The following is a 12,891-nucleotide window of genomic DNA, read 5'->3' on the forward strand; positions in this document are numbered from 1 at the left end:
TTAATAAGTGAAAATAAATCACAACCAAAAAATCGCATTTCATGGCATAACTTTTGATATCTTTTGATTTCACTAACCGAAGAGCAATATGAACTGATCTTATTTGATCCCACCTTACAAAGACAAAGTGTTAGTAAAAAAGAAACATCACGGCCTTTCCGTTGTGCAGAGCTTTCTCGAAGACGATAACTTCACAATGTATCTCAAGAAATCATGGAAAGTTTTTAATCGATACATGTTTTGCTTCGATACTTGAGGCGATAATCTAAAATTTTCTCTTTTCTACCTTATCACCATCTAAAATCTTCCTTTTCACAGCATTTTACGTTAAATGACTAATTGATTTCAATCAAAATAACATATCAAAATGCTTTCATGAATCATAATTTTTATTTTATTAATACAATCTTTATACCAAATCATTTGATTCAAATGCATCAAAACATATATGTATCTCAATCTACTGCTGACATCTATGGGAACTACAGGGAAAAACAATTTTAAATGAAAGATTGAATCTTTTACTATTTTGAATACAAACACTAGACTCAAGGAAAACTGTAGTTTTAAGCATTTTATTATAAAATGTTGATCAACGAAATTCCCGATGATTGTTTGCTCGCCATTTTTGATTATATGAACAACATGTGGGATTTAATAAACTGCTATAAGGGTAAGTACCAATCGTGCTTCTTGTGTCATAAATTTCATATATTTCCCTAGTAAGAAGTTTTATGTCAGACTAAATCGAAAATAATCCATTTTGAGTTTACCAGGAGCAGATTTAACTGTATCATAGTTGGTTTGCTTGAAATCATTAAAAGTTGTTTCAATTGTAAAGTGCAGTTCAATCTAATTCAATGTCTTCTTTCTAAAATTAAGATACATTTTCAATTTAACGAGAGTCAATTTTTCGTGACAGACACCCATTCAGTGATGGTTGCAATTTTTTGGGCAAACCTAATCGACGATTTGCTGAATTGACCAGATATATTTTCGCATGAGTCAACAAGCTTCGAACGTTGAGGTAGCAAAATAATAACTTACAATTTTGTTTTTATAAAAGTTTCATCATGTGATTATTGCCTGACTAAACCATCTGATTGATAGGGCGCAATATTTGAATATTTATACAGATGTTAAGTCTAGTGTTGTATTGTTCCGAACCGATAATAATATTGTTGTATTATTTTTGTCTCTGAAATTTTGGACAAATAGAAGTAACAAGAACAGTACATAATTTTTTTCAATTCTTAATTCATTCGTTTAAACATGAAATAAGTTTGGTTTTGAAAGTATTATTAGTTAATTTAGTAAAATTTGATTACAGTGTGCGTTAAATGGAGCTATTTAATTGCTAAACGGACTAAAAAAACTAAATATTTGATCGGTAAGATTCATGTTTCATCAATGTTTCATGCTCATTGTAATCCATTTCTTAATCACAGAAATTTATATTTTCAGATCAGTGTGGTTATTCATCTGATGCTGTTTCTTATGAAAACCAAGTTTTGATTGATTCAACCTGTCTGAATAAATTATTTACGAATTTAAAAGTAGGTTGATATAATTAATCCAATTTCTTTTTGCATCTTTAATTAAATATTTAATTTGCTTATTTATTTTATTAACTTAGATTGCTGAATTGTCTTCCAGATTACATTACAAAGCCGAAAGTGCTATTGAATTTGTTAAAAACCAAAAAAATCTGAAAGGATTAATCAATCCATTTGATGAACCAATAGTAAAATATTGTGATAAACTCGAAATGTTATCCGTCATATTTTTCAATCCAAACAATTTACGAAATAGTTCCAGCCTAAAGCAATTGGACATTTTGTATTATAGTCTAGAGGCTTTGGGAAGAGATGCTCATTATTTGCCAAACCTTGAAAGACTAAAGTTTCAAATTATTGGTAATTATGGAAATATTTTGGTCAGAAATGTTCATTTATGAAAATCTATCGTTCAGTTACAGAAAATCCCTACGATGGCCCAGTATTGGAAAAGCTTAAAATACTTGAATTGTCTTACGAATGCTGGGTTCGAAAAATTTTTTATGGTTTCCAGTTGATGGATTCATGTCCAAATTTACAAAGTGCACATATTTCTATGAATACTGATTCTTGGTTTATTGATGAAACATTGAAACACAAAAGTTTACAAGATTTAGTTATACAATTTGTAAGTATTGTTCATATTTGAAATGTAATTGCTTTTTGGAATATAGGAATTTCTTGAGAATAAAATCAACAAGGTTAGGTTAGGCCAACATGGAAAGGATCATCTGTTCAAAATTTTTCCATATAAACTAATTGATTTTATATTTACAGTATGGATACGATAATTATAGCTGGAATAAATATAAAAGATTGCTTATTAAATACCCGAATCTCAAACATCTTTCGTTGAGATTTGGGAATATTCAAGATGAACATATCGAGCAATTGGTTCACATTTTACCCAATTTAGTGCTATTGAATGTTAGTGGGTGTAACAGAGTTACTCAAGAAGCGGCTGATTATGTTAAAGATTATTGTAAAAGATATGGACGATCAATCAAATTTTACTTCAATGGAAATTGTAATGAAATCGAATCAGATTGGCCTCAATTATCCACTAAACACGAAAAAATTAGTCGAGGCTTTGATTTCATGAAACATTGCTTTCGCAAAGACTTTACCTACCTCTCACATTTTTTGATTCCAATTAATTATTGAAAAGTACTTATTGAATATTATCTATTGTCTAACCTAAAGAAATGTCTTTGGGGTCAAAGGGTTAGAACTTTAGATCCGTAGATAACTTTCATCGAGGTTTCAAAAATAATGATGATAGGTAAAAGATAAATGATTGTAGCTATTGCTAAATGAAATAAACATTTATTCAATTGCTTTGGAGATAGATTGGTCTGAAAAAATTGGCAGAATTTGTTTGATTAAAAATATTTATGGTTCAAGATATTGCAATAAAATTTTGAAGTGAAAAATGATTAGACTAAAAATTGAATAAAGGCACCAATTTTCAGTGCAATAGTAATCAGGGTTAAGTTAACAAAATCGGCAATTTTTTCATTGTCATCCTTTAACAATAAATCAAAGTATCAATAGAACTTCATTCACTTCATCACAGTTGAATCAAGTTTTAAATCAGATCATAACAAACTCATCTGCATCAAATTCAGAAGTGATCTCTCCAAGAGCATCAATATAACGATGCTTAACACGAATGGTTTGCTCCATTGAACAATCAAAGTCATAACGATGAGCAGATGCTGAACCTTCAGACACAACAAACATGGGATAATCAGTGTGTTTTGGAACTATCACTTCTCCGATTGTGTCTGCTAATTCATTATATTCTTGACGAGTTGGACAATAAAAACCAATGGCACAACTTGGATCCATCCGATAAATTGATAATTTACGAGGAAAGTCACAGTGATATGAATCCAGGGGGAAATCAGTTGTGTTATAATCAAATATAAATTACTTTTTCATCAAACTCTAAATATTTTATATGTTAGACTACCTAAGACGCTTTATTACGAGAGTTTAGCCATCTTTTGCCCAGTTTTTGCTCTTTTTTGTCTTTTATCCCGGACCCATTTGTGTAGTATTTAATGGACCTGGTGATGACACTGATGGTATAGAACCCGAGCCTCACCTTGATTGCGTCATACCAACTGACATTGATGCAGACATTAACTGCAGGCATATGAAACATTATACTGAATGTTTGATCAGAGAATAAATTATGTTTGAATTGGGGACCGACTTATTTCCACCACCTTATCCACCACTTTTTCAATCACTTTTTTCCTACGTATTGGCCATCATTCAAATCTAAAACGTCCACTATTCATCACCATCATATCTATCATATCTGAAAAGTGGTGAACAATTTGGTGGATTTGATGGAAAATCCTATGAAAAAATTGATTGAAAATGTGGTGGAAAATGTGCTCTAAAAGTGGTGGATGCGGTGGAAAAAGCCGGTCCCATTGACTTGACATTTCATTCATTTGAGGTACTGTTTCTGTAAAATGAAAGCGAAACTAAAATAAAGTAAAACGAATAGGTTAGGAGGATGATTTAATAAGTGAAAATAAATCAAAACCAAAAAATCGCATTTCATAGCATAATTTTTGATATCTTTTGATTTCACTATACGAAGAGCAATATTCACTGATCTTATTTGATCCCCATACAGTAAAAAGGAAAAATCACGGCCTTTCCGTTGTGCAGAGCTTTCTCGAAGACGATAACTTTACAATGTATCTCAAGAAATCATGGAAAGTTTTTAATCGATACATGTTTTGCTTCGATACTTGAGACGATAATCTAAAATTTTCTCTTTTCTACCTTATCACCATCTAAAATCTTCCTTTTCACAACATTTAACGTTAATTGACTCATTGATTTCAATCAAAATAACATATCAAAATGCTTTCATGAATCATAATTTTTATTTTATTAATACGATCTTTATACCAAATCATTTGATTCAAATGCATCAAAACATATCGATCAGATCGATTCTGTTGAAAATCGATAAATCAGCTTGAAAGCTTTGTTGTTTACCTCATGCACATTTTTAACCATTACATTGTAAGTTAGTAAAATGGCTGGAAGAAAAGCAATCAAAAAGTGTTATTATGAAATTCTTGGTATTGAACAAAATGCCAGTGATGAAGTTATTCGAAAGAATTATAAATTACTGGCTCTTAAATATCATCCTGATAAAAATATGGACAATCTGGCCGAAGCAACTGAGATGTTCCGTTCAGTCCAGGAAGCTTATGAAGTGTTAACCAATCCTCAAGAAAGAGCCTGGTATGATAAACATCGATCTGCCATTTTAGCTGGACTAGATAAAGATTCAATAGCTGATTCATGTTTCGACATCTTTCCATATTTCACATCTTCATGTTATTCTGGTTATGATGATTCCGAAGAAGGTTTTTATACCGTTTACCGGCACGTTTTCGATGAGATTATCAAAGAAGATACACCTTATTATGAAGACGACTTTGTTAAACCGATGTCTTTTGGCTACTCAACCACTCCATATCAAGATGTCCACCAATTTTATAGTTTTTGGGATAGTTATTCAACACCTAAAACATTCGCTTTCCTCGATTTATATAAGACAATGGAGGCACCGAACCGACGAATTGTTCGACTCATGGAAAAGGAAAATAAAAAGATTCGAGATGCGGCTAAAAAGAAAAGAAATGAGGAAATTCGGGTAACTACTACCATCTTCTTCTCTCTCACAATATTCCTTACTATTCAATTCTCTATCTCTGTTTCTTATGTTATTTTTCTCTCAAAAATCTCATTTTCAGGAGTTGGTTGCATTTGTCAAAAGAAGGGATAAACGAGTTGAAGCTCACAAGAAATTAGTTGAAGTAAAATTAGAAGAGAAAAGGAAAAAATCAGCTGAACATAGAAAAAAACAATTGGCGGAAAGAAGAAAAGAAGCTGAGAGTTACGAAGAATCAAATCTTTTTTCTGTTGGTGATCTAGAGGAAGAATTGAAAAATATCGAAGAAAATTTTGCTGAATATGATGACGTGAAGAAAAAGAAAAAGAAAAATAAAGGTAAAACGAAAGACCAAGTTTTAACTGGCGGAAAGAAAACTGTCCAAGACGAACAAGATATTGATGGCCAGACCACAAATAATGACCCAGTAAATTGTGATCAAGATGATAGTGCGAATAAGGAAGATTCGGAGACTGAATCCTTCGAGAATTGTGATCTATATTGTATGGCGTGTGAAAAATTATTTAAATCAGTCAAGTCTTTTGAAAATCACGAAAACTCTAAAAAACATAAGGTTAATGTAGCCGCTCTCAAAGTTTTATTAGAACAAGAAGACCAATCACTAGAAAATAACAGTGAACTGGAAGATAACGAGGATGGTGTGAGTTGATAACAGTTCGACTTGATTAGTAAAATAAATTGACCAAATAACAATGTGGATAAACAAAATTGAAAGGATGACGAGATGTATCAGAAATAATTTTAATGTAAGGAAAATAAGGATAATGACGCAAAGTACAAAAAAGATGGTGGTTTTCAAATACAAGATACAATATATGAGAGGTTGAATTTATAATAAATGTAGGCAAGAATATTAAATTTTAAATAAATGAAATAAATGGAAAAAATGGGATTAGTTTAAAAGTTTTTGGAGATATTGTACATGAGTTGACAATAATCACAGATAATCGCAATGTCACCATTGAATATTCCGTAAGATGCACTTGTTCTGGGACATCGCATTGCGTGTTTATTCTCAAATAGCTTGATTCCTTCTTTCAACACTGATATATCCAAGGCAGTTGACGGCATAGGATAATATTTAAGGCAAACTGTGCAGACTAAAGTCTTAAATTTAATTATTAAAGCATAATGGTGGCAAGCGGGACACATCATATCATGAAGGTTCGGGGTGTTGATAAGTTGACCAATGAGAAGCTCTGTTTTTACCATCCAATGGTTAGTAGGATAATCATCCCCTGCCTCTAAATCATGCATAGTTTCATTTTGGAAATATTGACTTTCTCTGTCTCTTCGATCTATTTCACTGAGCTCAAGAAATTGATCCCAAGTCAAAGAATCGTCATAAATATACCAGGGGACTGGCTTGCTTGGTTCCACTTTCAAATCCCAAGATGAATTTACACAATCATCCCAATCCCATTTGGGAAGTTTGGCTTCTTCATCATCAGGAAATTCACTTAAACTGATACCGCGAAATCGAGCAACGATTTCATCTCTACGATTCCGTGTTGAATTTGTATTGGTTCCTTCACGATGTTTACGGTTTTTCCACTCTTTCATGCGACCGGGTGTGGATGAAGTTGGAATAGAAGGTGAAGATAAGTTAGATGCTGATGAATTGAACGGTGAGTTAAATGATGAACTAAATGATGAGCAAGACGCTGTACTAGAGGCTGAAGTGAAGGGTGAACTGAATCCTGATGCAATTCCTGAAGAGCCAAAAGATGACATTTCCTCATCATTGCGCTGGTTGAAGTTTGCTGTTATGAAAAGATAAAAAAAGAAAATAAATAATTAAAATTCATTATCTATTCATGTTATCAATAAATGTTGATTGATAACCGAGTAAATATTCAATAATCTTACCAAATGTACCAAATGAGTGCTGCATCTCCATGATAATAATTTAGAAATAATTTAGAAATAATTTACTGTTTACTCGTTTAAGGAATCTACGAAAATATAAAAAAGGATAAAATCTAGTTGTAAAATAGAATCACGGAAACTAAAGGACTCGTCTTATCCATGCGTCCTAGGACCTAGGCCGTAGGCAAATATAAGTTGAAATTCCAGTCTTGAGCCTAAGACTTGAGCCTTAAAATGTTATCAGCTGACCGTTTTCAAGTGACATCTATAATGTAGATTCTACATCTAACAGCATTGAACTATTCGACTCATATCTAATTGCTGGACAATATTCAGTGAATATCGAACAAGTGACAAGGCAACAATCAGAAACTTGGTCCTTTTGAAACACTAAAGCTATTATAAACTTGCACTTTTCCTTCGTGAAAATATTTGCACTAAATATGACAATATTTGACACAAGTAAAAAATCGGTGTTTACTGACCAAAATTCTGACAGATTATTGACGGACAGGCCAAACTGTAAATAACAGATTGACAAATATTGAATTCAATATAAATGCAGTTTAGTCTCATTAAGTTGGTTATTTGCTGTCAGAGAGTCAATTCAAGATGATGAAGAAGATGATGAAGAAGAAAAATAAAACTCAGAATAAAAACCCTTCGGATAGTTTATTAGCTATGACTATTCATTGCTAATAAACATTTGATAACGGGTTCTGAGTTTAACAAACTACTCGACTGACGGATTAGATAACCACTTTTTGGTAAAAAGGTGGTCACTGCTAACTGACCCATGACGCAATCTTTTGATATTATAAATATTATAATATTTTGTAAATTTTAAATGCCGCGCCAAAGCTAACTACATGTCAGTGGCAGCAAAATCTAAGCCAATAAGGAGCTTAGGCTAGGCAACAAACTTCTGTGTAAACACTCTTAAAATTTCATTTAATCAACTTTGTTTTGACGTATGTCATGGTGTTTGAATTTGAATTTAAGTTACCTGTATAGTTGAAAGCTGAATCAACCTCTAGTTCTTAATTTATTTTAAAACTCTGATTATTCCTGACCTATTGACGTTACTATTGATTTGTGCTTTCATCTATGCTTTTGTTGAAATAGTGTACAGATTAATTTAAATTACAAGATGGCGGCGGAAGATTGGAAAACACCAACTTTCCGATCACGAATTCGAATGAGTTTAGAAGAACAAATTGGTCCTGCTCATGGTAAAAGCGTTACAGAGTTGGAGAATAGCATCTTTGGTACCTCAAAGAGTCGAGAAGAATACATCGAAAACGCTCTCAGAGTTATCCGGTGAGTTGATTATGTGTTAATTGAACCCTGATTGTTAGTTTTTTGGGTAATTGGGTCGATTCTTGAATTCTAACAATTTATTTTATATATTACACTTTAGTGCTCTTAAAGAAAAAAATAAAAAGGCACTTGGACAACCCCAGATTGTGCAAGCTAATATGATTCCTTCGGATATGAATCCAAATGTTCCTAAGGCAGCAACAGATCCCATGAGTGCGTTGCAAAATCTTGCTACCTTGCAAACTCTTGATAATCAAACTACTATGAATAAACCAATACCAGTGTCTAATGCTATGCAGGATCCAAATATGATGGGGATCACAGTAACGTCAACTAATATCAATGTCCCCATTTCAGGAGGACATGGAGGCCAACCAGTAAATCAAATACAAATGACAACGCAACCAATGCAACAAATGCAACAGATACAAATGCAGCAAATAAATAATAACCATGGTATTCAGATACAAGCTATGGGTCCTGGTCAAGTACCGCCTCCGCAAATGGCACAAATCTCAAACGTAGGTGCTGGTCAAGTTCAAATGACAGCTGTATCAACTGGTGGACCTCAAATGATGCCACAACAGCGCATTAGTATTCCTCAGAATAGGATGGTTATTAATCAAATGATGGTTCAACAAGGACAACCAGTTCAAATGTCTGGTCAACCTCATCCTGGTGGAAGTAGAGGTCAAATGATGCAACAGATTCAAATACAACGAACAATGAGACAGGCTACTCCTAATATGACTATTCAGGCACAAATGCAACCAGCTACCGAAACTACATTTTACCAAACTCAAATGGTTCAACATAGACCACAACAGGCTCAACAAATTCAGCTTCAGCAACAGCAACAACCACCAACCCAACAATCTTTACCCCCTCCACCGCCTCCTCAACAGTCACAACAGCCCTTACCACCACAGATGCAGCAGCAGCCTCAACCACAGCAGCAACAACAACAGCAACATTTCCAACAGGGTCCACAGATGCAACAAGGGCATCTCATCATAAACCAAGGTGGACCTCAACAAATCAATCAAATGCATCCACACTCGCATAATCAATCTAATCAAATGAATCAGATGAATGTTACCATGTCACCTGCTGCTCAATTCGTCCCTAGTCCATCACAAAATATAATGCCTTCCCCAATGTCAGTTGGAATGATGCAATCAAGGGGAGGTCCAGGTTCTATACCATCAGTGCCATCGCCAGGTCCATTAAACACTCCACAAATGGCTTCACAAGTTAGTCCAGCTCAACGCCAAATGACAGATGATCAAGCTTATCAAGAAAAATTGAAACAACTATCGCGTTATATTGAGCCGCTTCGAGCAAGATTGGAACGAGAAGAATCTGGTTCTGACAAAAAGAAAGAATATAGTAAACTAAGAAACCTTTTTAATATCATATCAGATAGTTCAGTACGCGTCCCAATGGAGTTATTACTAAAATGTGAGATTATATTAGAAAAGATGGAGTTTGCTAATCAAACACAAATGGCCATTAATCAACACCAACAAACACACATGAACCAACAGAATTTGTCAAAAATGCCAGATCAAAATATTGGACAACCATTGATGGATGCTCTTATAAACAATATTAAAAAGCCTTTTTTCAATCATACCCTTCATCGAACATTCTCTAGAGCTGTATGTTCTCTTTCAAACGGAACTCAATGGTAACAAACAATTTTGAATTTCCTATTCAAATAATTTATCTTTACTTCGACTTTGTCTGAAGTTCTATATTTCTATCTCATCTTTTTGTTGCTTTTCTCTTTTTCTCAACATTAATCTTTATATTCTATTGTTGTTAATGTTTCGTGAATGATGCTTTACTTTATTAGTTGCTGTTTCTTTCAAAAAATATTGACATTTTTTGATATTATTTTTTGTAGGAATTCAAATCCAATCCCTCGTAAAAAGCCTCTTACCAGTCCGACGGAGATTCCCGAAGTAATTCAAGGAGAAGTTGCTCGATTAGATCCGAAATTCAAAGTCCAGCTTCACCCTCTTCACCAACCTGGATCACAAACTATACATTTGATTTGTCGTCTAGGTAAGAACTTCAATATTTCGAGAGAAAAATTATTTTATACCATCAGTTTTGGATAGTTATGCAAACACATTAACTTCCATGAACGCTTGTGAAAGTATCAGTATTAATAATTTCTTTTATTTCTTAATTTGCTTTGACAGATGATCAAGATTTACCATGTGTTCCGCCTATTTCATTAGAAGTACCTGACGATTATCCAAACGAACCTCCTCAGTGTTTTATTGATTCTGAAGAGTACAGTGCATCACCAATTCTGATGAATATTAGGAGGATGTTTACTGATCATATTGGTAATCTGCCCAATATTTACTCAATCATGACTTTATTGAATCGATGGGTAATCTTTATTTCATATTTTTAACATTTTGATAAAACAGCAGCAACTTTGAGTTAAAGTACTAGTCAAAAAGCTAAAGAGTATCAACAGAGACTAAAGGTATCAATAACATTGATTAAAATTAAGACTTTTCAATTAAGATTGATCAATGGTTTTTCAGTATCTTTTTAGGTCTTAAGCAATTTTGAATATAGTTTTAGCTTGAAGTTGCTTCTCTTCACTCTATTTTAGAAATCTATATCAGAATATAACATTTTACTCTTCATATTTCTTCTCCGTTTCTTTAGGAAATGAGCGTGCGACAAGCATGTAACAATCCACCTATAGTGGCAGCTTGATTCAAACAATCAAAGTTTCAAGTATCAATACTTTCTGTTGGTTTCCTGGTTTAAAGACTGCATCATGAATAAAATGTTATATACATGTATATTGCACTTATTAGCTTGGTCTGGATACAAAATTAACCAATTTTTAAATAAGTACTGATCAGGCGAAAATATAACAATTTTTTGCAATTTTTTAAGACTTTATATTCATTCGAATGCATCGATGGATGATGAAACTATTTTGATGAATTACAATATTTATGTATGGAAATTCAAAATTATTCAAAAGTACAAGATTCCAGATCATTGAATAATCGAATTTCACTGAAGACAATGATTGAAATTGTATAAAATGCGTATTTACTGACAATAACTTAAATGGCGTCTAGAAACATTATTTGTAAGCTTTTCCTTTTGTAAAAAGCTTTTAAATTTGACTCATAAATCACCAAGCATGTCAACTTCTCTATTAAATATCCTTAATTTGAGTGAGTGATACAAGATGCTGATGTTGAATTTTGTTTAAAATGCTAGGAAGGATCATCGACTTAGTTTTTTCAAATAACTTCGATGCTGACAGCATAAAATCAGAAAAGTAAAAGCTCGAAGTGAATGATCATGAAAATTATTGATTATGTGATAAAATTATTAGTTAATTGTTACTTTCTTCATATCCTCCCATTTACATTAGATACTTTCTTTCTTTTGCTTCTAATTTACTTGTCTCATCTGGCAATCATTACTGGTGATCAACATCAAGATCAAATGTAAACTTGAAGGACTGATTAATTTACTAACTTACCGAGTTAAATTTCCATTTCATTTTAATCCCCTCTTCATGATGCCAAGTTTTCTCATCAAGATTCACGAGATCTGAGAAACAAATTGATGAGGAGAAAATTTCAAGCAACTGATGAAGATGAAGATGATGATAGCCCAAGACTCATTAAACACAAGGAAAAAAGTATTTATAAGAGAAAGGGAAAGGGAAAGAAGATGATAGGAAGATAGAAGATGAAAGAGAGAGAGAAACAAAAATGAGAGTAAAATTCAGTTAAACAAAACCAAAAGACAAAAACATTGCTCTTTACGGATTGCAAATTAAGTTAACTACGAAGGCTCTAAAATTAGATCTTTCAAGTTTCCAATGCAAACATAAACCCAGAATGATGTTCATCTTTAGTCAGAGGTAGCTGTTACCAAAATCATGAGTAACGTAAAAGCTCATCTTTCTTATTCGTTTTTTTTGTTCGAGTGTTTCTTCACTCATCAAGAACCGAATTCAGCCTCACAAGGTCTTTTGTCTTGGCCCAAACAAAATTAGTTGCATCATAAGAAAGTGTTACTTCGACTGTTGTTCAATCTAATAGTTCAAATATAATTGTTCGTAATCTCTTCCAAGATATCTTTTTCATTACGTTTCCTCTCTTTGCTGTATCCATTTAAAAAATGCTTCAACTACTTTAATTTGAGTCAGTTTAATGTTTCATCTTACAATAACCAGTGTTGATCCAGAAACAATAGGATAAGTTTCATTAAAAATTTTCGTGTCCAACTATAATCCGAACCATGATGGGAACATCAGCAGTTGAATCACAAACAGTAACCACAACATCGGATAGTAAAAAAGTAAAGGGCCATCAAACGGAATCTAGTGCCGGCAAAAGCGACTCGGCAATA

At 33.0% G+C, this 12,891-nt stretch overlaps 4 protein-coding genes across 5 annotated transcripts; 3 read left to right on the forward strand and 1 right to left on the reverse strand.

Moving 5' to 3' along the window:
* Positions 1–476: 476 nt before the first annotated feature.
* LOC107361569 (uncharacterized) lies at positions 477–2,893 on the forward strand. Its single transcript, XM_015928405.3, has 6 exons — positions 477–673; positions 1,331–1,390; positions 1,465–1,556; positions 1,637–1,916; positions 1,973–2,184; positions 2,334–2,893. Exons 1-6 carry the CDS (start codon positions 586–588, stop codon positions 2,718–2,720), a joined length of 1,119 nt encoding a protein of 372 aa, XP_015783891.1. The 5' UTR covers positions 477–585; the 3' UTR covers positions 2,721–2,893.
* Positions 2,894–4,608: 1,715 nt separating this feature from the next.
* On the forward strand, positions 4,609–6,176 carry LOC107362088 (dnaJ homolog subfamily C member 21). Its single transcript, XM_015929091.3, has 2 exons — positions 4,609–5,250; positions 5,351–6,176. The coding sequence occupies exons 1-2, from the start codon at positions 4,624–4,626 to the stop codon at positions 5,936–5,938; spliced, it is 1,215 nt and encodes a 404-aa protein (XP_015784577.1). The 5' UTR covers positions 4,609–4,623; the 3' UTR covers positions 5,939–6,176.
* LOC107362089 (uncharacterized) lies at positions 6,017–7,904 on the reverse strand. The gene is made up of 2 exons (XM_015929093.3): positions 7,159–7,904; positions 6,017–7,052 (listed from the first exon to the last, which is right to left on the reverse strand). The coding sequence occupies exons 1-2, from the start codon at positions 7,187–7,189 to the stop codon at positions 6,187–6,189; spliced, it is 897 nt and encodes a 298-aa protein (XP_015784579.1). The 5' UTR covers positions 7,190–7,904; the 3' UTR covers positions 6,017–6,186.
* Positions 7,905–8,118: 214 nt separating this feature from the next.
* LOC107362042 (uncharacterized) lies at positions 8,119–11,584 on the forward strand. Of its 2 annotated transcripts, none has more exons than XM_025160690.2 (5): positions 8,119–8,478; positions 8,579–10,168; positions 10,337–10,548; positions 10,689–10,885; positions 11,173–11,584. In XM_025160690.2, the coding sequence occupies exons 1-5, from the start codon at positions 8,309–8,311 to the stop codon at positions 11,221–11,223; spliced, it is 2,220 nt and encodes a 739-aa protein (XP_025016458.1). In that variant the 5' UTR covers positions 8,119–8,308; the 3' UTR covers positions 11,224–11,584. The 2 variants fall into 2 exon arrangements, with proteins under 2 accessions (XP_025016458.1, XP_015784522.1); XM_015929036.3 differs by having other exon boundaries at positions 10,388–10,548.
* The last annotated feature ends 1,307 nt before the right edge of the window (positions 11,585–12,891 follow it).

The sequence above is a fragment of the Tetranychus urticae genome, chromosome 1, assembly GCF_039701765.1.
Source record: "Tetranychus urticae isolate SD_2017Ah chromosome 1, NJAU_TeUrti_SD_1.0, whole genome shotgun sequence".
NCBI classification, from domain to species: Eukaryota; Metazoa; Arthropoda; class Arachnida; order Trombidiformes; family Tetranychidae; genus Tetranychus; species Tetranychus urticae.